At 42.1% G+C, this 25472-nt stretch overlaps 1 protein-coding gene across 9 annotated transcripts in view; it reads left to right on the forward strand.

Moving 5' to 3' along the window:
• Positions 1-2657: 2657 nt before the first annotated feature.
• Positions 2658-25472, forward strand: part of SLC6A6 (solute carrier family 6 member 6) — a 60102-nt gene continuing 37287 nt past the window's right edge. The window contains exons 1-3 of one of the 9 annotated variants that reach the window (XM_081852840.1): positions 2725-2829; positions 12164-12199; positions 16815-16880. In XM_081852840.1, coding sequence (XP_081708966.1) covers positions 16826-16880 — 55 coding nt within the window. In that variant the 5' untranslated portion in view covers positions 2725-2829; positions 12164-12199; positions 16815-16825. The other 8 variants (XM_081852848.1, XM_081852842.1, XM_081852843.1 and 5 more) reach the window with 8 other exon arrangements.

Consider the following 25472-nt stretch of genomic DNA (forward strand, 5'->3'; position numbering starts at 1 on the left):
TCACAGAAAAGGCGGTCTACAACAGAAATCTGAGTGTGTTATCTCCTGTCTGGCAAGTTACCTGATTGCATTATCTGGGTTTTGGGCACTCTTTTGTTATTATAACTACTTAATTCCTGAATCTAGGTCATAGGCTCACACCCTGTTCTTATCTTGAATGTGCCCTTAAGACAAGATTTGTGAGGAAAGAGACAATGGGGAGGTTTCCCACTTTGACTTTGCAGAGAAATTGAGGTCAGTTTGTTCAGGACCTAATCTGTGGGGTTTCAGGCATGTGGTTTATATATACAGTTATGAACATTTAATTTTTTTATATATGACCTTAAAATTCTTAGAACAGGATCATCTCAAATTAAATCTTGTAGTTTCAAGTGACTTATTTGTAAGACTTTAAAACAAATTTATTATTTGTGATTTCTCTGTCCTCCAATGAGCAAGTTTCAATCCCACAATAATCCTGCGAGGTAAGATAAGTGAAGAGAGAGTGACTTGCCCACCAAGATCTTACTGTTGAATGGTTTCTTTAAATGCAAAGGTTCATCATTGTTCCACCCGATGTGTATGTCTTTAAGGGGCCAGAGCAAAATAACGAGACCCAGCTTTACAGCTGTGAAACATAGCAGGTGCTGCTGAGTTGTATTGATTAAGGTGTGTCAGCATTTGGGTGTAGTATATAAGGAGCAGCACCTAGCTCTCCCATTACCCTGGGGGTTGGGTCTGGTTTGTTGTTGATGTATTTAGTGTAAATGGAGTTTTTGTTTTTGTAATTAAAACCTTGAGTCCCTTGAGTCCCTCTTTGAGTCCCTTTTTAATGCATGGTCTCCCCAGCAAGCTCTCTGCAGCGCTACCATACTGCAAAAAGCCAACACTTACAACAGCTAAAAAGGAACTAGCATGCAAGAAACATAATTAGAGAACTGTTGGATCAGACCAAAGGCCCATCTAGTGCAGTTTCCTGTTCTCATAGCGGCCAACCCTACGCCCGTAGGATGCCAGCTAGGGCATGAGCACAACTGCACTCTCCCTACTTGCGCAACTGGTCTTTAGAGGCCTCCAACATGGGGGAAACATAGCCATCATGGCAAGTTGTTGATAGCCTTATCCTCCATTTATTTGTCTAAACCACCCAAGTTGGTGGCCATCCAGTTTCGTTCAACTATACACGTCAACACACTACTATTGGACATACACTTTAGACCACTGGTTCTTAACATGGGGGGTGGGGTGGGGTAGGAGTCACATGCCCCTTTGAGAATCAGATGAAAGCTACAGATCCTCTCCCCAGAAAAAAATGCACTTAAAACACATACTCATTTTGCATACAATTCATTTTATAGCATTGGAATTATCTGTGGAATGCTCTCCCTAGAGAAGCTCACCTGGAGCCATCATCATATGTACCGGTATTTAGGTGTCAGGCAAAAACATTCTTTATCCAGGACTTTGGCCATTAAACAATATATGGCAGTGGTTCCCAACTGGAGGTACTGCAGGCCCCCAGGAGGTACATGTAACCTACCCAGGGGATCCATGTTACCATTCAAATAACAAAACTACCACCTTAGAGATAACATTTTCAAAAGTATGGGGCCCATGGCTTGGCTTTTAAAAATCAGGGTCTCCCGTACTTAACTAATTGGGAACCTCTGGTCTATGGCATTTTAAATATGTGGGGGGGATGTTATTAAGATCCCCCCTTATTGTTTTATTGTCTTTTGTTATTATGCAATGCAAATTCTGTTTTTAATGTTGTACACCGCCCTGGGATCTTCGGATAAAGGGCGGTATATAATTTTAATAATAATAATTGGAGCGGGTTCACTGAAGCTCACTCAGATCCACAGCCCACACATTTCGGTGCTTCAAGCCTACACCCCCCTCCCCCACCGAAGCAAGGAAGGCGGCGAACACGTGTTTGAGAGCGGGCGGGCGCCCGGCTCAGCCAATGGGGGAGCTGCATTGGGGCGGCCGCTCCGCGCTGAGGCGACCGACGCCCGGCGGCAAACCGGGATTTCGCGACCGTTTGCGAAATGGCGCCCTCTTCTTCTTCTGTTTACCCCGCTCCCCTTTCTCTCTAACCTGGGATTGGGAAGTTGGGGGCGGGGGGAGGCAGAAACCCTCGCGTTGTAGAGCATGGGGAGCCGAAATTATACCGTTGGTGCGCCTCCTCACAGCCTGAGGAGGGGGAAAGAGGGAGGGAGGAAGCCCCCTTCTGCAGCGCCCTCACAACGGCAGTCTCGACGGTTAATCTGCCCCATTTTCCTGTCGAGCGCGCGCGCGCCGTTTCTCCTTTTCTCTCACCCGCCGGGGGGTGCGGGTGGATAGGGGGGAATAAAGGCGCGACTTTCCCGCCTCCTTGGCACACGCCCGGAGCTGCCGGCTCTCTTTCCCGGCCAGGCAGCTGCTCCCACCTCCTCCTCCCCGCGCCTGTGGCGGCCCTTCCCCGCCTCGCGCAGCCCTCCGGGCCGCCTGCCAGCCGAGCCTCCCCTCCTCCCTCTCCCCGCCCGCCCCCCCCCCCCGTGTGTGTCGAAAGGGACTGACGGAAAGATGGCCCCTCCTTCCCGCTCCCCCCTCCTCCCTCTCCCCGCCTCCCCCGCCAAAGACGAGGCCGAGCTGGTGTTTTTCCACTCAGCAGGATGGGTGATGCTCGGCGCTCGCTCATTAGACAACAGACACGAGAGGTCAGGAAGAAAGCGCTTATAAATTACCGTTTCCTCCCTCGCAGCCCTGTTAGTCCGCCTTGGCACTCTCCCCGGGACACACGGGACAGACCCACGGGCAGCTAAGGCGCTGGACAGATACCTGGTCAGAGGGGTGCCGCTGCTACAGGTACCCGAGGCTCATTTCCGAGGGATTTTTGATATAGATATATATGATAACATATATATTGGGAGAGCAAAGGCACACAGGGAAGGACCTAAGCCCAGCCTTCGCGGCTCTGCTTTCTCTCTGTCGGTGGCTCCCTTTTCTCCCTTTCTTCCTCGCTCTCCTTCCCTCTCTTTTCCGCTCTCGTAGCGTTTAGGAACAAAGGGAGTCGGAGGCATATGGATCGCCTCTTGTCATTTACTGGAAAACGGGGAGCTACTCTGAAGAAAAGAAACGCTTCTTCCTCTTTCTAAGGGGCATCCCTCAGCCAAGGTGGGAAGCAAGAAATCCTGGCATTAGGGGGTCGGGGTTTTTTTTGGCCAGGTTTCACCGTAGGCTGAGAAGCCCACCCACCCACCTACCTTCCCTTATCCGACCCCCACCCCTTTCCCCCTTCCTTAGAGATTTGTATTTGTCCTTTGCTATTTACTTTTAGGATGCATTGCTTCTGTGCTTTTTTTTTTTTTTTTTTGAGAGCGAGGGAGTGAGCGAGCGCATGGCGGTTTTCCTTTTGTCTGGTGTCCCCCCTCCCCTTTAAAACGTGCATGCATGTGCACCTTTCTGGTTTGGCTGTATGGGGTCTCTCAGCAGTTACCTCTCTTCCCCGCCGCCGCCCTCCGACACCTTGTGTTAACTTTTAAATAACAGATAGCAGCTAAGTGGAATTGTCTGCTGGTGCGGCTAACGCTTTCCTCCTGGTTTTAGTGCGTTTTCTGCCTTTGTATGTGTGATGAGCATGTGCTTGGCCCTCCTCACTCCCTTTCTCTTCCGTGCAGTGTGCGATTAAATTATATTTAAGCAGCGCTGTTCTCTGCTACTAAAAATCTACCAGAAAAGGCAAGCGCTAGCATTGCTACACGGTTGGTGTTAGTACATCTTTAACTGGACTGCAGTTGCCCTCTTGTGCACTCGTTCATTCATTTTCTTTGGGTTTGGAGTGGTGAAAGGAAAGGGATTGTGATACTCTTAGAAAGTTTGCTGGCAAGAACCGAATCTCCAGCACACTTCAGTGTCAATAAAGTGATTCTGGATTTCCACCGCTGTTCCTGGGATCAGAAGGCAGAATATTCATCTCTGTGTGTGATCGTTTAACAAAAGGGAAGGATACAGACTTTTGAGGCAGCACCATCTAAATTTCCATATAAGAGCATGAGGAGGAAGGCACTTTGCATACGTGTAAAGATCAGCAGATGGCCAATTGAGGATATGCTTCTCTTTTTATACTGTTTTGTTTAGAGGAGAACAAAGTGCTCATTACCTATACAACCTGCGTTTTACCAAGGTGAATGTCTGAACTAGACATTCTTATTACTGCTGCTGCCTAATGCTGAATGTTTTTGGGAGAAAAGACCATTATCTTTAATACAGACCTTATTTCTAAGTATGTATTCTTTAAGCTCTCTGTCTTTAGTGTTCTAAAAATAAGTAATATATACCGTGAAATGAAGAGCCAGGTGTGATGGTGAAGAAACAGAGCTGCCTGTTTTGAAATCTTGAACGTCCTTGTCGCTCTTCCCAATGTGGATATAGAGCTTTGCTTATTCTTTTTTTAAAAAAAAATTCATAGTGACTAATTTGTAACCGTATCAGGAAAGGCATTAAGAAAGTGTGCCAAGAAAAGTCAGTTGTGCTTAATGGGCTCTTTTGGTATCCACTGTACTTTCTTGTTCCTCTGTGTTAAAGACTGTCTTAAGGGTTGGGCTGAAAGAACCAAATAGGTTTGTCATGTTAATAGTAATTTGGAGTTGCTGCTGGCTAAGATTTTGGAATCTCCTATTTTTTAAAAGGATATTTTGTTTTTAGTGAATGAGCTTATTAAAAATGTGGGGTTATTCATACACAGTGTTTGAGGGGAGGGAAATATAGCCCAGTCTAGGCCAGACCTCTGTGTCCTTGGCAAATGATTTTGTATGTCTAGATTTATATTTGAATAAATAAATAATCTCTCTAGCACCATTTGACTTTGGAATGTGGTGGGAATATTTTCCTGGAAGACATTGCTTGGAAACTGATCTTTTACAGTAGGGATGGATCTACTGTAATAACAATGTCATTTACTTAAGGCAAATGCTGAAGGTGAATGTACTGTTCAGAGGAGTAAATTATATGTTTGCTGTGGTGGTCTGCTTCTCTCTGTTTTCAATTTTACCTCTTTCTCCTTTAATCTTCCCAATATTGATTTCTCTTCTTTTTTAAATCTGTCACTCCCTTTTGCTTTTCACGCCTCCCTCTGCCCTCCAGTCACCTTATACCCTCTCCCCCAAGGTCTTTCATTTTCCTTTCCCACTTTCCTCTGCACTAATCTCCTTATAGCACTGGCACCCAAGAATGACATAACCTTTGGCAGCCTGCAAAAGCAAGTGTGGCAAATAACATCCCATCCTGTAGGGGGCAGTATGTGAGATTGGACCAGCAAAGACATTGTTACAGAATGGTAATGGGTGGGGGGAATAGGTTGTTGCTTTCCCCCCTGGGCTATATCATGAATGGGCTCCAGTATGCAAACTTAGACAGAATTATCTTCAGAAATCTCTTAATTGCATTGGATAGAACTGTGTAATTCCAGGATGAGGCCTATAGAATATTAGTGCATTAGTAAGTGAACAAATGGCCGGAAGTCTTGGTCTTTGAGCTGATCATAAAATGAGCAGCTTTGGTTAAAGAGATATAAGCAGGAGATTTTGGTGTAAAGCTGAAGCAACTCTCCGAAGGCTAATTTACAGTTGAGTAACTGAGTGCAATGTGATATCATTTAGGTATTGTTTTTTTGCCATGATGGAATAAAATATCATTAGAATTTCTTCTGTTCCTCTTTTCTTATGGGAAGGGGAGAATGGACTGAGACATAAGAGTCTGATAACTGATTAATGGGGGAAATGAAGAAATGCCTGATGAGAATACTAAAAATAGGTGAATGGGGTATAGACCTGTCAGAATCATGTTGCTTTATTAGGGCTTGGGTGAACTATAAGCCTCTCTCTCTCAGGGTTATTTCAGCAAAGGTTTTCCAGTCCCACAGTGACTTCTCAAATATGGCCCACAGGGTAATGAGGGCAAAACTACGCATGACTTTGGAGCTGTGTGATTGGAACTTTTGATGTTTTATTTTCTAATGTAATGTAACTGAAGTGAGGCTGCCAATTGGATTGGTCAAGCAGCACTTGGTAAGTCTATTCACCCCTTTTCCTACTGCACCATACTTCAGTCAAAAGCACACATCCTATGCTGTTGTTTGCTCTGTGGTGGGAAATAAGGGCATTATAAAATGTAGTATTGTGAGTGATGTGGTTTTGTGCTTTGTTTTTTGGTGCAGTTTTTAGTTTGATCATTTGTTTTAATTATTGGATTATTGTTATTTTTATGTTTTGCATTTCTGTTTGTGAAAGCTGGTTTGAGCACCTCCTTTTGTGGAGGGGGAAAGTGGGATATATATAGCCTTCATTCTGCCTCCCAAGATTTCTTGAGGCATTTAAAACTGCTGTATCTAGAAAAGTGTAACTAGAAGCCTTTTGTTGAGTAGAGCCTACATGTTAGAATGTCAGGATAGGCATTCATGCTCATAAGTGGGTGGCCAAATTGTGGCATGGTTGCACCTAGTGTCAGAGTTTGTGGCATTTCTGGACAATAGCCAGAGAGCTATTGTTGTTGTTTAGTCATGTCTGACTCTTCTTGACCCCATGGATCAGAGCACGCTAGGCACTCCTGTCTTCCACTGCCTCCTGCAGTTTGGTCAAACTCATGTTAGTAGCTTCGAGAACAGTGACCAGTAGAGAACTATTAGGTTTGACTATTGAAAGGAGCCAAAATCACCCCAAACCCTGGAAGTATCCTATGTCTTGAAAGGTATGTTAGTGTTGCACTGTCTCACACTTTGTGCTTGACTTGTGGTGCTTTTGCCATAAAGGTTGCCTGTCAGTGTTCTAATTGATCATTACACTTGGGAATGGGAAGGATTTCCCCTACTTCCAGGCTGGTGAACGTGGTGGGAGGGAAGTGATTTCCTTCCCTTGGAATACATGGATTGGATTACATGTCTGAGCAGCATCATGTTGTGAAAATGTTCTGTACTTGCTTGAAGGCATCATCACTTATGTTTGCTGCTTCTCTGTGCATGTGGCATATCTTTTACAAAGTGAGGCCCAATTAAGACATAGCAGTAGGGGTGCTGTTGAAATGCATCTGTGGAATTAGGGCTCCACACAACTGTTTTAATGTCTACAATCAGCTCCCCACATGTATCAGTGGGATTGTGTGGCCATCCGTCAAGTCAGCAACAAACCTTTCTAATATCCATATCAAAATTCTATTTGTCATATCCAACAGAATAAAAAATACATTTTTGTTTTCAGTGTGGTAGTGTAAATGACTCTGTGAAGTAATTGATCTTCAAGAAAATAATGATGTGGCATAGACAGGCATCATATTGCTATTATGCCCTGGGGAGGAAAGAGTTTATGAAATATCCTGTGATACAGATCTGAGTTTAATCTTGTATATAATTTACTAAACCATAAATTCAGGACATCTCAGTAGGACAAGACACTTTTCCGTTACACAGTGCTGAAAGTGGCTAGCGTTGTTTTGGTAAATGTTTGTAAATGAATGTGAAAATAAACTGTTCTATGGAAATGGTTCAAGATGCTGCTAGTCTTTGATATCGTCTGATGATCACATGACTTAAGTGCTGAAGTAGTGAGATAAGATACTGTGCTTGACACAAATGGTGAAATGGTGGTGGAATGGTAGAGGGGATGTGGAGCATCTGGATGTTCAGATCCAAATATTTCAGAATCCTGTTGCATATGGTAATAATGGTTGGAGAGAAAGGAAGGAACCTTGTTGTTCTTGCTCTTGAAAGAATGTTATCTTCCCCATATAGAATGCCCCTCTTTCTACCCTGCTACCATAGAAAAGGCACACACACACAAATATATAAAGAGAGACAGGACAGAAGAAGGAGAGGAGGGAATATGAAGGCAAGTTAAGTTGTGGGAGAAGACGATAGGAGTCAAAAGGACCACTAAATGTCACGTGTAGTATGATGATAAGCATATAAGCACTAACGCTTCTGTAAACATATGCTTGGTTCTCCCCACTCCCCTTCCTTCCTTTGAACCATTTCAGTGGAGGTGGCAAGGGGTGGGGATTAGGAAGGTAAGAGATTTGGGGAGCGGGACTAGTGTCCTGAGAAGGAGTCCCTCCTTCTGCTCAAACCTCCTCCTGAACAACTTCTCTTCAGAAAACTGAGCGGGAGAAGGCTAAAGACTGTGCTTGGGGAACTTGTGATCTTGAGCTGGGAGACAGCGCCACCTAAATGCCCTATTCCTCTAGTAACTAGGCAGGAGAGCAGGAAGTGTCCCTGCTTAAGGGGGAGGAACAGTTCTTTTGTGGCATCAGCAGCCTGCCCTCAACTCAGATTTCTTTGCACACCTAAGGAACAGAGGAGAGAAGCCTGAGACAATGGCTGCTGATGTCACAAGGGCATTCTTTCCCCGCTACCCTCCCACCTGTAGCTAACATTGGAACAGGGACAAGCTGCCCAGAGGAAGGTGAAGTAGGCAGAGATATGAGGTAAGGATAAAGGCGAGGCAGTGGGCAGAGGTAAAAGCTCCAGCTCCCTAGTGACTGAGGAGGAAAGGCCGAAGAAAGGAGCTAGAAATCCGACACGGCTTGATCCACTCATTTAGCTTCATTGTTTCGTATTTTTGCCTAACATTTATCTACTTAGCCTGCCTCTGTTTCTTTCTATATGGTCTTTTTGTTCCCATTGCAAGTCTCATCAACCAATGAACAAGCATCCTCAGCATTTATAACAGTTTTTAGATAGGGGGGAAATGAAAGCTGACTATAGGGTGGGGGCCGTGAAAGTTCTAGCAAGGCAAAGCTAGCAAGGCAAAGCTACACAAAAGTGCCATGGCAGCAGGATGCTCCAGCTCTGCTAACCAGCTTCCTTTCCACCAGATATGTAAGTATTCCTCAGTTAAGCAGGGCTTAAAGGCCAGAAGCAAATATCTACTACTGCACTGCTCTTATTAATAATATTTATTGGTTGCTTTGCTCATAGAAGTAACTCAAATGACAATTAGGTCTGTCTGCAGTACAAAATACTTTATATGTAGCAGTAGTAATAATCACGATTATATACTTCTGGGCACCCCCTCCTGGTGCATTTCAGTTTTGTCCCATTATTTTCTACTTTTGCCTTCAAGCTCAAACATGATTCTAGCAGGGATTGATTATTTTTTTCCTTGTGGCAAGTTAAAGCCTGTTCATATATAGTTTAGGGCAGCCTTCTCTATATACTTCTTCCCCGTCTCAGCATCCTTACAAAATTAACTTTGCTTTGCTAGTGCAGCTGTGAATGTGAGCTTGCTTTGTAGATGCAGCTTGCCTCAAGACTTTTGCTTCATAGAAGCACTGCATGTGTGCCCTGTCCCTAACAATACTCTTTAACGTTTCAAGCAGAGGCTGTTGTCTAATCCCAGTTAAAGCACTTTCTACTGTTAAGGGCTGCTTTACAAATAATCACTTTTCAAAAACATTTACACCAGTGCCAAGGTCTCCAACTCATATGTGTATGGTGTGAAACTTTCATTTGCCATTGTGTAAGATGTGCAACTGTCCCAGTACTCATAAGAGACAATGCACAGGTATGCCAGTCTCTTCAATGGGCTGGGAGCCTTATTGAACTTACTGGAGCTTGTTTAACTCATGTTAAATCTATTTGTTTGAAATTACAGTGGTACTTATAAATGTCAAATGATTTCTTGAGGGGAATGAAATGTCTGAAAAACAGTGCCATCTATTCTCATTCAAGATGTGTCCTGTACTGTATCTCTGAATAAATTGGGGTTTGAATATTAATTATATTTTATCATTGACTTGTGACTTTCCTTTTAAGAGCAAGTTGGCTTGTTCAACCAGAGGAAGTAATAATACTGGTTTTTTTCATATTTTTTTTTAATAAATATTTATTAAGGTTTTTAAATATCAATGCACAAATAATAAACAGTCTTACTTCTGTCACAAACATAATTTCATCAATTCTTTGGACTCCCTCACGTCTCCCGCTCCCATTTACATCGTTAAAAGTTTTTTCCAGACAAATTATCAACTTGTTTGCAATCTCATGTCCACTCATTCAGATATAATCCAGCACTTCTTCCAAAAAAAATTATATTTTCTTTAGTCTCACTTATCATCAAATTTAAATCTAATTTAATGGTGGCCATTTTTTTATAATACTGGTTTTTTTCAATGCTGAATTGATTCTTTTAAATTATTATTTATATCATTATTATTTTTAATTTTATTGTTATTACTAATGCAACTACTTTTAGTTTTAACAATATCATCATCACCACCCCACCACCATTATCATTTTATTTAATTATTTTTAATTCAGAAAGTTATTCCAGATGTTGCAGAGGTTCAAGATCTAAGAGCTTGCAGTAGCTTAGACTTAAAAATATTTTCCACCTAAAGCAAGTTATAGAAAGATAAAAATAACACCAAGAGCTACAATGTTTCAAGGTCCACAGAATGAGAAGCCCAGCTCTGTGGCTTTGTGATATACCATTGTGTTCAAATTGTTCTGAATTTTTTCAGTTTTATACACACTGCCAAGTTTAATAGACCTGTTAAACTGCTGAAACTGAATGTAGAATAACTGCACATTCCCACATATATCCCCTTGCCTAGCAGAAACAAAGTGTATTTTTAATGGACAAATAGCTTCTAGCCCCCTGTATGAATTACTTTAGCTTTAGCCTGGCATGCACAACAAATTTTATAGTAGTTAACTCCAGTTGCAGCTGGAGGAATTTGTTTTCTATATTAGGACTGCCTTTAGACTTAATGAAACCCAGCTTTATATCCAAACCTCAGCCTATATCCAAGCCATGCTTAAGTACACAATAGTTTGACTATAGCATTGAAACTACACTTCAGCCTGATGTTGTGTATACTCCAAACATTTAAAGCAAATTCTCCTCTACCCCCAAATAATCCTGGTAATCCTGGAGATATTTGTTAAGGATGTCAAGAATTGTGCTCTGTGAAGTGTAAACTACAATTCCCAGGACTCTTTGGACAGATGTGCTTTAAATGTTTGGTGTGCACTTGCAGAAGTGACTCAATACACCACATCCTGCCTTGGTAAGTACAGAAGAGGTGTTTAGCTATTTTAATAGAATACACCTAGGCAGCTTATTTTCAGTTAGAGACTGTCAGGACACGAAATACATTTTGTTACTATCTCTACTTCCCCATCTCTTGCAGAACTGCACAAATTCCTTAGCACAGGTTATTTTAACTCTTGCTTATAGATAAGACTTCCGGCTGCTACCAGAATGTGGGCATTAGAAGGGACACTGTAGTAGAGGCCTGTCAAAACTGCAGACTTTAGGACAAAACTGCAGACTTGGGGAGAAATTTGATGCCCTGGTACTCTTCAGTTTCTGATCCCATTCTCTCTGCCTTTCAGTCCACCCTCTCATACTTGAGCCAGCTCCCTGCCCTATGCCAGCAGAATCCGCTATAGGACCCAGAAGAGGGTATTTGCTTTGCAGGATCTAACTAGGTAGTTGAGAACCGTTACAGAGTTCTACTGATCCCTCTACCTATTTGCAGACTAGATCTCTGGCAAGAAGATATCCAGAAACAGTTGTTGTGCCCCAAAGCCAGAAATAGAGTTCAGTGGTAGAGCACATGCTTTGGAAGCAGAAGGTATGAGGCTCAGACCCCGGCATCTCTAGGACCAGGTAGAAGGTTGTGAGAAATACTTCTTCCTGAGACTTTGAAGAGCCACTGCAAGTCAAGAGTGTATAATACTGGGCTAACTGGACAAACTTACCTGGTGTAAGGCAGCTTCTTAGGTTCCTAAGCTGTTTTCCAGCTTTTCATTGTAGGCCACAGAGGACCTTTCGGTGCTAGAAAATGGCTGTAAACAATGGAGATCCTAGACAATGATGCACAAATCCCAGGGAAAGTGATAAGCCTTCCTGTCTTGCTGCAGGAACTTAATTTTTCTGGATCTTAAGTTTGACTTTTGAGACAGTTTGCCAGAGTTTCATTTTTTAAAAGCTGGCACGTATGAAAGATTAAAGCAGAAAATTAGGGAGGAACAGTTGCCTGGTAGTGCAGACTCTTTTGTTATCTGGAGTTCTTAAACACACATGTGGCATTCATATCTGGCAGGATTATGTCCATATTTTCCCCTCCATTAGCATCTTATTTTTTGTTTTGTTTTGTTTTTGTTTTTGTTTATTTTATTTTATTTTTTCTTTTTCTGAAACAGGAAGAGAAAATCCATTCTGGAGAGACTCTTCTTCATGTAAGTGTTATTAATGCTCGTTAATGAAAATAGCGAAATATTAGCAGTGCAGCTCAAATGTTCCAGAACTCCAAATGTTCACCATCTGCTCATAGGACAGTAAAACTGCTTGCAGAAAATAAACTAATGTCATGTAGTGATAAATACTCAGCATTATTATTATTATTATTATTATTATTATTATTATTATTATTATTATTAGAGGGTGGGAACTACATAAGAATTGGGGCTGCTGGAAGTGGATGTCTGCTCCCTCTAGCAGAGCCTCTTCTTACTCCTGTGTATAGTTAAGGTGATCTGTGATCAGAACATGTGCACAGATCATCCCATTCTGGATCAGTGTTTTGTTTTGCATATATTCTTACCAACTTTGTGAAGTGGGGTTCCTGTTGTTTCAAATTTACAAATTTAGTGGTTGAGAGCGCAAGCAATTTGGGCCAAACTAGAAATGCTGCTGTTAGTAGTAGTAGTTATTGTCGTTGTCGTAGTATTAATAGCCAACAAACTCTGACTTGAATTTGCAGTTTGACAAAAGTGCTGGGTTTCATGTGAACAAGAAGGTAACTGCTATTGCCCTCATTTTAGAAATAGAAGTTGATGAAGAGTAATCAGCACTGCAATCACAGGTACACTTACTAGAGAGTAAGTCCTTTCTCTCTTTTTGAACTACATGGGACTTACTTCAGAGTAAATATGCTTAGGATTGCACTGTAAGAGATTTCTCCAAGGCCATAGAGCAAATCAGTGTACGAGCTCAGTGTAAATTTTCCTGCTGCCATTCCTGTGCTGAAATACACTTTGTTTTTCTTGGATTATATATCATAATCCAAGTTAGTATTTGCAAAGTTGGCGTGTGCATATGTGCGTGTGGCCTCAGATAGTATGTAGATATTGTAAGCTTTTTCTACGATTTCTTGGCATTACTTGTTGACAGCCATGAATATAAGTATATATAGACACTTACCAGTCCCCTTCCCCTTCAAAGAACAGCAACAGGATGCAGTCAGTCTGCTGATCTTTGCATCACAGGGCAGTTTGAGGTCTGGCAAACTATTTATTTACATGAAACAGTGACTCACCCTGGATGAATGAGCAAGAGTCTTAACCACTAGGTTGTGCTAGAGAGCCAGTCCCAGCAGCCATCAATGTTGTTGTTTTTAGTTGCATTATGCAACTCCTTTTACTAAATGTTCCCTTCCTCTGCATGAGCATCATTCTCAGACCAAATGGAGCAGCAGGTTGCGGTAAAACAGTTATATATTCTGCTCATGGACTTGGCTTACTTTCAAATTCTGGCTGGTTATTTGCAAAGACGTTGTCTAAGCCCATAAGTTTGGGTACACCCACTGAGACTTTACACTCATGCACACATACCCTTCTTAATAGTAATAACCATGCCGTATCTCAAACTGCTTATGAGTTTCCCTTCAGTTTCACCACACATCGAGAGGGCTGCTGTTTGCGAAACACAGGACTAAAAAACCCCTTGGACACATTGAACTAGCTGCACAGTTCTTTTGAAAATTTGTCTCTGTGTTCAAAAACTTAATTAAACTTGTAAATTTAATAAAAGTAAGGATTCACTTAGGTTTAAGTTTTTTGTTTTTGTTTTGATGGAGCAGAATCTGCTTTGGAGAGGAAAATTATTGCATTCCTTTGTGGTATGGAGTCTGTTTTATATGACATTCTCTGTGCTCACTAACTCAGTGGCAAACTCAGGAATGTTAGCCCTGGGTAAAGGTCTAAGAAAACAATAGTGGGGTTTTTTAAAAGTATGTAAGTATTTAGCTATAGTGCTGCCTTATGTTTGCATAACAATGGGTTCATGTAGCTAAAAGCTATGGTAACAAATGTTCTTATGGGGCTGAAGTACTAGTTGAGCTAGAATAAAAAGCAGCTTGTGCAGCACACTCTCCATAGGTAATCATTTCTGTACTGAGTACCTCCACTTGTAGAGGCAAATTTGATTGCAAACATCTTTTCCCTTCAAGCCATGGCCTTGTTTTGCATGATAAACTAGCAGTGCATTCAGATTTAAGGGGACATTGCAAAATATTGCGATGAGGAAAATGGAAGAATTTCCTCCTTTCTGCCTTAATTCTCAACAGATGTGGGTATAGGTTTTGAAGATTTCCCTCCTTGCCTCTGCCTCTTGGGATGTATGAGATGCCTGCCAGCCACACCATAGGCTAGTCTTTGCCAACTTAGTACCCTCCAGGGGTGAGAGGAGTTGTAGTTGAACATCTGACCATTGGTCATTCTTGCCGGAGCTGAGGGGATTTGGAGTGCCCAACACCATCTGGAGGACACCAGGTTGGGGAAGGCTGCCAAAGGCTAACCATACATCCCAGGCCATGGTTAGCCAAATTAGAAAAATGGACGATAGAACCCCATTTTGTGCGTTTTTCCTACTACAGTACAGTGGCACACAGTCCATTTGCACATTTTATCCTCTGCAATGCAACATGCTAGGGTCCCAACATATGCCATTTAATAAGATGTTTCTCCATGGGAGCAGTGTTTAAAGTGATCCACTCACTGTCATTATTGCCACCTCTTGATCCAGCATTTTCTGCGCCTGGTGAGCCTGATAGCAGTAATATTAATGGCAACTGAATGCAGGGACTTTGGTGAGTGGTTAGGGGTAAAATGGTGCTGTCCAGAGAAAATTAAAGTTTACCTGTAGGAATGGGAGAACTGGGATCTACACTTCTTGGAGGAAACTCCCAGCCTAGACAGGCAAACCCAAGAAATGAGGAGCAAGCATAACATAGAATCTCAGTCCCCTTGGCCTCATTGGATGTCATAATTGGCCAGCTCAGTAAGGTGCATGGCCTCTCTGGATGGGTTAGCATGATAGAGAGACAGAATTTCTAAACTATTAAACTATCACCGTTCCTATTTTCAAATGAGGGTTAGCTGCATGTGGATGTGCTTTGGATGTGCTGGACAGCAGAACTAGTGAAGGGAAAGGGTCAGACTGGATGCCTACATACCACTGAGGTATGCAGGGAAATTGTGGGTCTTGTGTTTTTAAATGGCCTACTACACACATGCCTTCCCAGTAACCCTCAAAAACAGGCTGAAGACAGTGTTTTCACATGCTCATTGCCCTCCAGCTACCTTGAAGTGTTAGTAACCTAGAGCAGCACCCACACATGAGTTCTCGGCCCCTGGAGTTGGGAGGTAGGCTAAAGGCCAGTCTGGTGTGTATTTTCTGTACCCATCGCTGGATTGGGAAAAGGAATTGGCTTTAGAGAATACTCTGTTCTGAGCCATTCCTTGGGCTCAATTTGCTCTTTGCAAAGGCCATTTAACCTGCAAAATGTAATGCTTCCTCATTGTGTAAAGGGGGCAGAGGAGGCATTAGCTCCAAACTTTCCCCTCCTTCAAGTTTTTTAAAAAGCAAGGAGGAATGCCATGTTGTGCTTCAGAGGACAAGAGAAAGGAAGAACAGGTGTCCATTCTCCAAGCCCAGTTCCTCTACAGCTTGAGCAGGGCATTTTCCTCATTTTCCCCCTTGCCCTTTTCCTTCTCACTCTGTGAATACCTTTCACAGATCTACATGTAGAAAAGGAATGGGATATAACAACAACGAAAAAGGGAGATAAATACACAGACTGCAAAAAGTGCCATGGGTCTTGATTTGTACGCATATGTACCGTATTTTTTGCTCTATAAGACTCACTTTTTCTCTCCTAAAAAGTAAGGGGAAATGTGTGTGCGTGTTATGGAGCAAATGCAGGCTGCTCAGCTATCCCAGAAGCCAGAACAGCAAGAGGGATTGCTGCTTTCACTGCGCAGTGATCCCTCTTGCTGTTCTGGCTTCTGAGATTCAGAATATTTTTTTTCTTGTTTTCCTCCTCCTTCCTCTTGTGGTCTGGTGCGTCTTATAGAGCGAAAAATACGGTATCTCATGTGTGTACAAACCTGGGTGTGCATATAATATATAACAGTGTGCCCCTTTATTACCTGCTTAGGCATGTATCAGTAAAGTAAAACTGGAAGTCTTGATGCTTCCTTTTCTGCATCTCCAGATAGCCTGTGAAGGCTCTTCTTCATGTACATCTTTGTATACATTTATTTTTGCTCATAATCTCTATAGTGTTTGTGGCTTAGTGCTTTGGCTTTTTGGACTGCTGCAGCATGAATTTTTAAATGGGAGTTAAATGCTCTCATGAGAGTTAAAACAGGCACATTGTCAAATACTAGATTTGTTAAAATGTACAGTAATTTTGGAACAGTATCCTCTTCTTAGTTAAGATATTTTCCCCTTTTTAAAACTTGACATTTAACAGAATTAAATCCTCTGCAGCAGTGTTAATTTTGAGGGAGTAGTGTATAGCCCTTAAGTATAAATACTTCTTAAGGCAGTTGTGCTCAAGTATTTCAGAGATGGTGGAATGATCTGAGCCTTTTCAGACAGAAATGCATTCTCAGAGATGGTCTTTGTCAGGATTTAGGATTGTTTTTTGAAGCAGGTCATTTCTTAGTATGGAAAGTGGATTGCTCATAGCTATCGCCAGTCTCATTTGTAACTATAATGCTAAGAAGGAACCATCTTACTGTAATCATTTTGCGTCAAATACTACCATCATTCATTACTTTCTATCAGTGCCTCACCCTATGGAGGAACCAGCACTGCCCATCCGCATTGAGGAGGGGACAGAAGTTCCAACGGGTGAGTGCAGCTAAGGTGGGATGCTTGTGAAATGGGGGGGGAGGCATGTTTGTACATGGAGCTTGATGCCTCGTTTGTGTTTATCCATATGTCACTCAGAGTTCTAGGAATGTTATCTGCAAACATTTACAACATTTTTTGTCCCCCTCCCAAATGTGGTATGTTGGCAGTGCCAGCCCTCAGATGATCTACAGAAAAGTTGCACCATTTCCAGTCACCAACTATGCTTCTGCCACATCCCATCATTACATCCAGACTTTGCAGCTCTCATAATTTTATTGCCAGTCTAAGGGGTGTGGACATTTCTAACTATTCAGCTTGCAAAGAATGAGGTACACTCCAGAGTATGTGGCCCCATTGATAGGAATGTCTAAGTTGCCCTGGATTGCTCACAATATTTTACAAATATTCCGGTAGATGACATAGTTTTCTTCCTTTAATTTTGAATAATTGCTCTTTATTCTGTCTTTTCTGAGAAATTGTCTGTCATAATGAACATATGTAGGGGAACCTAGGAAGATAATAAAACCGACAAATGCTTAAAGCAGAAAATGTTACTTACCTGTTACAGAAGGCACACATATAATTTCTCAATTTGAGGGGAGAATAATTCACCCAGAATAATTTACTGTTACAGCATTTCAGATTAGATTTATTGGGCAACATACATAATGGAAATTTGCTCGTGCAACAGGACTAACACTTTCTTTTCTCTTTTCCACCCTGCAGCCCCCCCCCCGCCCCCAAAATCTGCTCCAGAAGATTCCCCCAACACACCAGAGCAGATACTGGGGCCATTTGTGGGGGGAGGCTGCAGGGGAGAGGAGAGAGGAAGGGAAAGCTTTGTTGTGCAAGCTGACACTCACTGCATTGAATCTCACCCTTTTGTTTAAAATCTGGGTTCACCTCATTGGAGTCAGATAAGGATACTATCAAAATGAGGAATGCTTTATTCTGAATTTTGATTGAAAGCACCTTTGACTTCCTTAAAAAGCAGCACAAAATCCATGTTTATTGAAAACTGCTGTCATCTCCCAATCGCTCATGCTTTGTCTTATTTCCCTGTTCTGCAAGCAAACTGGAAAAATATGCATTTAATTTTATTTTTTAAAGTCTCATTTTCTGTTGTTTTGCTTTTGTAAAGATGTTGCCATAGCAAACTTCATTCACATCTCCATAGCATTATTATTATTAGTAGTAGTAGTAGTATGAAATTGCAAACATTTTCCACTTGGTCATAGTTTCATTTTTCTGCCACAAGGTAAAAGAATAAAAATTAAAAATGCAAATTACATATTAAAGGTTGAGTGACCATAACCATGGATATCCATTAATTTTGTTCAGACTGGTTGCTTTGTACCCTCTTCAAATTAATGTTGTGGTTCTGCATGCTTCTGAATGCAAAAAGTGTGTGTGAGATTAACACAAACTAAATATAAATAATGGTATCAAAAGCATTGTCTGAAATCAGTGGCAACTAATAGAAGAGATAAACAATTTCTTTCTGTCTTTCTTGCTTGCTTTCTTTCACAGTAATTTTCAGTATAGGTTTTTACCACTTCTTGGTAAGAATGTTCAGGGCAAGTAGGCTCCATGTACCATGACAGAGCCGGACAGTTCTTTTTCTTGATTCAGGAATTGATTCCACATTCACTCAAGTGAAACTCCTAACTGAAGTCAAAATTAAAATCAGTGGCTTTGTTGCTGTTGTTGTCTATAGGTGAAAGTGTAGGTTAAGTTCTCTGTTTGCAAATTCTGCTTTGCAAAGCATGATATATAGAAGTCGGCTGCATGTTTCGGTTTCTTAGAGAAATGAAATGCTTATTTTAATCCTGATCTGATTAGCCAACAGAAGGATTTGCAAAAAGCAACAGTGTAGCATTTTCTTGCATCTGATTGCCAAAGTTTTTGTTGGTAATAAATATTGTGCTGAAAATAATTTTCTGATTTAAAAATGGATCTTCTATCACACATTATTCAGGGAAACTGTTAAGAATTACACAGATGGCTAGTGACTTATATGACCCCAAGGTTATATGCAGAAGATTTGAAATTTGGAAATAACTGGTAGACCCATAAGTATAGTAAAATATATTCCTATTACAGAATCATTTTAACTATAAGAATAAATGTTTCCTCATCTTAAATGCTTATAGACATAAAGGGCACCCCTATGCATGTAGGCCTCATTGACTTCTAATTGGGACTTGCTCCTAGGTACATATGCATAGGATTTCAGATAAACAACACATACACAGGTCCTAGGCTCCTCTACAACCAGCTTCCTTACTAATCCAGTGTTTCCATTCAGCTATCCATCCTTCCTACTCCCTTTTCCCAGGCTTGTGGAGAGTTTATAGTATTGCTATCCCTTGGTCCCAAAGGATTTCCCTGGCTTCTTCCCATATAAAAAGGATTGAGAGATGCCAGTTGGCACACTTTCTGACTAGGGAGGGGAAGTTGTAGTGGAGTGTGTGCCTCAGGAAGTAGCGGCAGGTGCTCAGTTGGGGCAGTGGTCATATGTAACAGATGACTACTCCCTCACCACTTTGAGCATATCTGTGCCACAGTCATAAATTGTTGTTGGGCACCATGGCTTTAGCCAAGTGTTATCTTATTGATGCTGACTGTTGGTGATCCCAGAAGTGCTTTTTCTAGGATTTATTTGGATACGGTTTAAGGTCATGCCAGAACCATTTCTAGTGTGCAATGCAGACATTGGCCTGGTGCACATGAAATGCTAAGCCAAAACTTGGTTTAGTGAGACCATGCAACTGTGTGGGCTGCTGGAGAAGAGCCCCTAGCCACTTTTCTCCTCCAAATTCTTCCCTCCATGCTGAGCAAAGCCAAGGTTTGAGTTAGTGTGCCATCCAAACTGGGATTTGTGGTTAGGTTCCACTTACCCACAAGTTGTAATCAAGGCTTGTATTTTGTTATAGCTCTTGGTTAGTGAGGATAGGAGCTTAACCACCAGTCCTGGTTTGGATGGCATGATAAACTAAGCCTGCTTGGCATGGTGCAAAAGAACTAGGAATGAGCAAAGCAGCTGCAAACCCTTCTCCAGGAATGAGTACTCCTTTGGTCTGGGTAAGTCAAGGTTTGGTTTAACTTGTTATGTGCAACCAGCCAGTCTTTCAGCCACATTCTCGCATACCCATTAAGTAGCTACTTAAGTAGTCTCTGGAGTAATTAAATTAGTCATGATGCTGTTGCCGCATAAGAAAGGAGGGGGGTTGATGAGACTGGAAATAAGAGGAGAAAGTGTCTTGAAGCAGTAGCAGGGGCTCACTTAGCATGTCAAAGGGCACCCTATGAATGCTACTTGTCTAAAATCAGGGCAGGAGTAGCCATTTTAATGCACCATCTTGCTAAAGGTGCAGTGGAGAATCCAGTGAGTGGGTGAGCTATGGAGAGTGAGAAATCAACGTTGACTCTAGGGAGTGAGTCAGTCTGTTCTGTACCCACATAAGTGCATAAACAGTAGACTTCTGTCTTCTTTGCTGCTGTTTCACCATCAGCGTGCATGTCTGTGGCTAGGAAAGTAAGGAAACAACAGATGATGAGAGTTTTTTTGAGGGGTGGGTGGGTGGGTGTGTTTCTGCTGTTTTGCCACTCAGAAAAGAACAAGTAGTTCAGTGTGAGTTTCCTCACTAGCAGTTTTATGTAGCTTAGAGCATTTTCTCTGTAGAAACATCCTGATCCCTTTCTGTTTCACCTTTTGTTCCCAGCATTCTGGTGACTGACCATAGAACTTCATTTCCTCTTTCAAATATGATAAAATCTAGTTTCTGTTCAGTTGTTTCTTTTTTCTTTTCCCCTAAATGGAAGCCCAACTCTAAATGAAGCAGATTGTAGCAGACTTCATAAAGAAAGATGTTATCAGACACCTTCAAGATATATCCATTAGCTGTTATTGGTTCTTTTTATCATCCCAGTAGCTCTGATCTGTACTTCCATTTGTCTGTACCCACAAACCATGACATTTGCCTTGGTGACTGAGTGGCAACTGAAGTAACGTATCCTAGTTGTCATGATTGTGTGAAGCGGCTAGTCCTCAAAGCTTCGCTTCCTGACTGGTAGCAGCCATCCATAATCTCAGATGGCTTTTCGTCCTTAGCCATGCCACTTGAGATATTTAACACACACACCTAGAAATCCCAGGGGCAGAATCCATAATCATTTTTATGTGCTTTACCACTGGTATACCTTCATCAGCACAATTGGATGCCTTCATCTGCCCCAGCTGCAACAGAATATGCTTCTCCCCTGTTGGCCTCTACAGCCACAGCAGGTGCTGTAACTCTCTAATGCTTTGACTTCATCCCTGAAGACTCGCTCCTTCATTATTTCCCGATGGATGCCAACCAACCACTGAGCTATGGCCCTGTTTCCAGTTTTAGAGCAAATTACATTGTTAGTGATGCAATGAAATCTCTAATAATACACTAGATTTGCTGTGTAACTGTACTGTGTAACCTGGGATGGTTGCTCTTAATAGGGGCCAACATGAAGATGTTAACAGTGCCTGCCCACATTGTTTCTGACCTCTTCCCATTGTGCCACACAAAATACATTTCCGTCTGTGATTGTCAGGGCAATGGAATGATTCTGACGTTGCATGCTGTGACATCATTGTCAGGCAAAGTGTGCTCTGGTTGTGGATGGGAAAGTGGCCTGAAGAACAAATCACTGATGCAGATAGTTGATGGCGGCACATAACGAGCTGAAATGAAATAGAAACAGAAGACATTCAGATGTACTCCAGGCAATATTAAATGTGTGTGAATAGCATTTGTGAATGCCTGCCTTCTCTGTATCCCAGAATTTTAAATAAGAGGCACTTGTCATTTGAATTGCACCTAATACTGTAAGTTTTTCAGGTGCAGTTAGTCGCCTCTGAAATTCTGTCCAGCACCAAACAGTAACATTTTGCACTCTTGCATCTGGAGTGATGATGTAATGATCAAAGCAGCAGTTTATCAAGAGAAAGCAGCAGGAAGGTTGTGCTCCTTTCTGGATTATTGTCAATCATTAGCCTTTTAGCTTGCTCACCCCCAGGGGTGTTAATTGAGATCAGAAGTTGGTTTGTTATGAACAAAAACAGCCTTTAACCAGGCCACTTCTCCTTACTGAATTAACAATACTTGCAGCAGGATATAACAGCTTTCAGTCCTTCATCTGTATTCTGTTGATGCCTGCCACGATTTCTTTCCTGCTCTGTTAGTTTATGGAAGCAGTCCTGATGCCTAAAGAGTGTGGTGTTGTTTTGACTCTGGAGAGCAATGAAAGGGAGGCCTAGATGTCCTGTTTCTGGGACAGTGTCTGATAGTGAGTGTATTCCAAGCACGCCTACTTCAAAGATCCATTCCTTTCATGGTATGGAAAACATGTCTTCAAACAGATTTATGTGGTGAATTTTGTCTCCACTTAATATACCCACACTTTCTCAGGAACAATTCTTGGGATCTCATGATGGTTTAAAAATGTGTACTGCACCTGTGAAGAGCCCAGTTTTTATGGGACATTGGGTTTGTTTGGGTGATCATGACTTGGCCAAGATATGAAGAAGCTTTTTGCCTAGTTAGGTAGCCCCATAACACCTCCTTTTATGCAAGCTGCAGGTCTCCAATTAGCCCACAGTTTCCCATATTAACTGGGAAACTATGGTTATCAGCCTTGGAACAAGCCAGGATCTTAAACCATGGTTATTAAACTGAGACACAATGTGTCTTTAGGGAATCCCAGGTAATACTACATGCAGACAATAATGACAAGATGAATTGACCCATAGCATGGTAGGGTCAATCTGGAGGTGACAGATGGGCAGCTTTGATACTAAAGAGCCTCAGTTTAACACTGCAAACACTTTGCACTTTTTGGCTAAATTGCAGCCTAAACATGTTTGGCAAGATAGGATGACTCTGTGCTATCTGCTACAGCATGGGTAGGCAAACTAAGGCCTAGGGGCTGGATCCGGCCTAATTGCTTTCTAAATCCGGCCCGCGGACAGTCCGGGAATCAGCGAGATTTTACATGAGTAGAATGTGTCTTTTTATTTAAGATGCATTTCTGGGTTATTTGTGGGGCATAGAAATTCATTCATTCTCTCCCCCCCCAATATAGTCTGGACCCCCACAAGGTCTGAGGGACAGTGGACCGGCCCCCTACCGAAAAAGTTTGCTGACCCCTGTGCTACAGGAAAGTGCTACTTTAGGCAAGATAGGATGACTCTGTGCTATCTGCTACAGGAAAGTGCTACTTGCTCGTTTCTGCCTCTTACTCATTTATTAGCACTGTTCTGTTCCAGCATTATTAGCCAGTCAGATTTTGGTGTCTGATCTTACAGTATAAGCCTTCATGTAACATCAAGCTGAAATGATGAGAACCTAGCTAAATAAAAAGAGTTGTATCTTGTGCTTGTACAGTGGTGCCCCGCAAGACAAATGCCTCGCAAGACGGAAAACCCGCTAGACGAAAGGGTTTTCCGTTTTGGAGGTGCTTCGCAAAACGAATTTCCTATGGGCTTGCTTCGCAAGACGAAAATGTCTTGCGAGTTCCTGCGGTCCCCCCCCCTTTTCTAAGCCGCTAAGCCGCTTATCAGCTGATCCGCTAAGCCGCTTATCAGCTGATCCGCTAAGCCGCTTATCAGCTGATCCGCTAAGCCGCTAATAGCGCTAAGCCGCTAATGGGCTTGCTTCGCAAGACGAAAAAACCGCAAGACGAAGAGACTCGCGGAACGGATTCTTTTCGTCTTGCGAGGCACCACTGTACTGGCTTAACTAAACCAACACACCTCTGTGAGATGATCACACTGATCTCATTACTTCCCCTGCTTATATGTACAAAAGCATAGTGTGTTAATTATACAGATAAAAAGGGCAAGGGGTCTTACCCATGTCTAGATAATTTCAAATACTGGTGCAGTGTGCATTGTCATGTTGCTCATTAAGATGTAAGTTCTTTACATTTCCTCACAATTGAAGATTTTTTAATCCTTTCCACTGCTTCTACACATACAAAGACATGAGACATTGTGATATAAGCAACTTTCACTCTAGGAGTTTGCAGTTCATAGTACGCTTTGCTTGTACTTTGAAACATCCTCAGTTCATTGCAGAGCAGCACATAATGAAAAATAAAACAGATAAGCAGAAGGCAGTATAAATGGCATGTGGCAATCTGCTTGGAAGGTGCATTAAGAAAAACGAGATAAGTAAAACTGAAGCATGTTCTTTCAAAAATAGCAAAGCCCAGAAGTTTTTGCTGTTCATTATACAGTGGAAAGGAGTGAGTCCTCTAGTAATGTGTGTGCTTAGTAGTTAATGTTTTGTTTAAAATCTCTGGCTCCCAAAATTACTAGGAGGCAAAAGAAATTGCTGGCAGACCTAGAGACCACCCATCCTGGTTCTAGTGTGTGTTTTGATCACTGAGGTTTTGGATTACCAAATTATGTGAATGTGCCTTGGGGTCATGCGTGCCTCTCTCCCTGGTGCAGTTGCAAGGAAGCTTGAGCTTCCATTTTCAACTATCTTCAGTTCCATTTTTTAGTTGGCCACATTTCAGCATTATGCCTGAAAGTAGATAAACCGGCTAGGCTTAGCTATGCTTTAACGAGACAAGCCAACCAAACCATGGTTTATGAAACTGTGTTGTTTCACTCAACCAAATACCAATTCCAGTCTTGGTAGGAGTGGATGCCATTGCTTATGTAGCCAAAATGGTTCTATCCACTTAGAAAAGGAAATAATCAGCAGGCTCGGGGGAACCTCATGGTTTGCAGAAATACAGTGGTATGTCGGGTTATATACGCTTCGGGTTACATATGCTTCAGGTTACAGACTCTGCTAACCCAGAAATAGTACCTCGGGTTAAGAACTTTGCTTCAGAATGAGAATAGGAATTGTGTGACGGTGGCGTGGCAGCAGTGGGAGGCCCTATTAGCTAAAGTGGTGTCTCGGGTTAAAAACAGTTTCAGGTTAAGAACGGACCTCCAGAACGAATTAAGTACATAACCAGAGGTACCACTGTACACAGATTTGATTCTTTAGGGGGAAATAATCTAAGGAGTGGGGAGTCTCACACAGGGTGGGAAGCCCAGTCTGATGAGGATTGAGCGTGCTCATTGGCTGTGGAAAGCTGACTGACGGAAGGATAAATTGAAAATGGGGGTGAGAATACTGAAGAAGGAGGACTCCATGCTTCAACATTTTTTGAAGGTCCCACTTATAGTTGAGATTAAGTTTTGGGTTTGGCTGTGATGAATGCTAAACTGCAGTTAATTGAAAACAGGAGTGAAAGTTTCTGATCTCATGGCTGTGCCAGAGGCTGGAGGTGGAAAGGTGGGAAGAAGAGCATGAGCCTGTGGGTGCAATGCAAACCAGAACTGACAGAGGGAATGTCAGCAGATTTTCTCAGATCATTTAATTCTCATGACTGTTTAGTGGGACACTGCTAGTTATTGAATGGTTTGCTTAGAGCCTGGAAGCAGAGATGACGTCTTATTACTAAGAATAAGTATGTGTTTGGGGAGCCAAAGAGAAACAAAGCCATATCTTACTGATTATGTAATAATCCCTCTTTGTAATGTCATTG

Source organism: Podarcis erhardii (genome assembly GCF_964252035.2).
Source record: "Podarcis erhardii genome assembly, chromosome: 2".
NCBI classification, from domain to species: domain Eukaryota; kingdom Metazoa; phylum Chordata; class Lepidosauria; order Squamata; family Lacertidae; genus Podarcis; species Podarcis erhardii.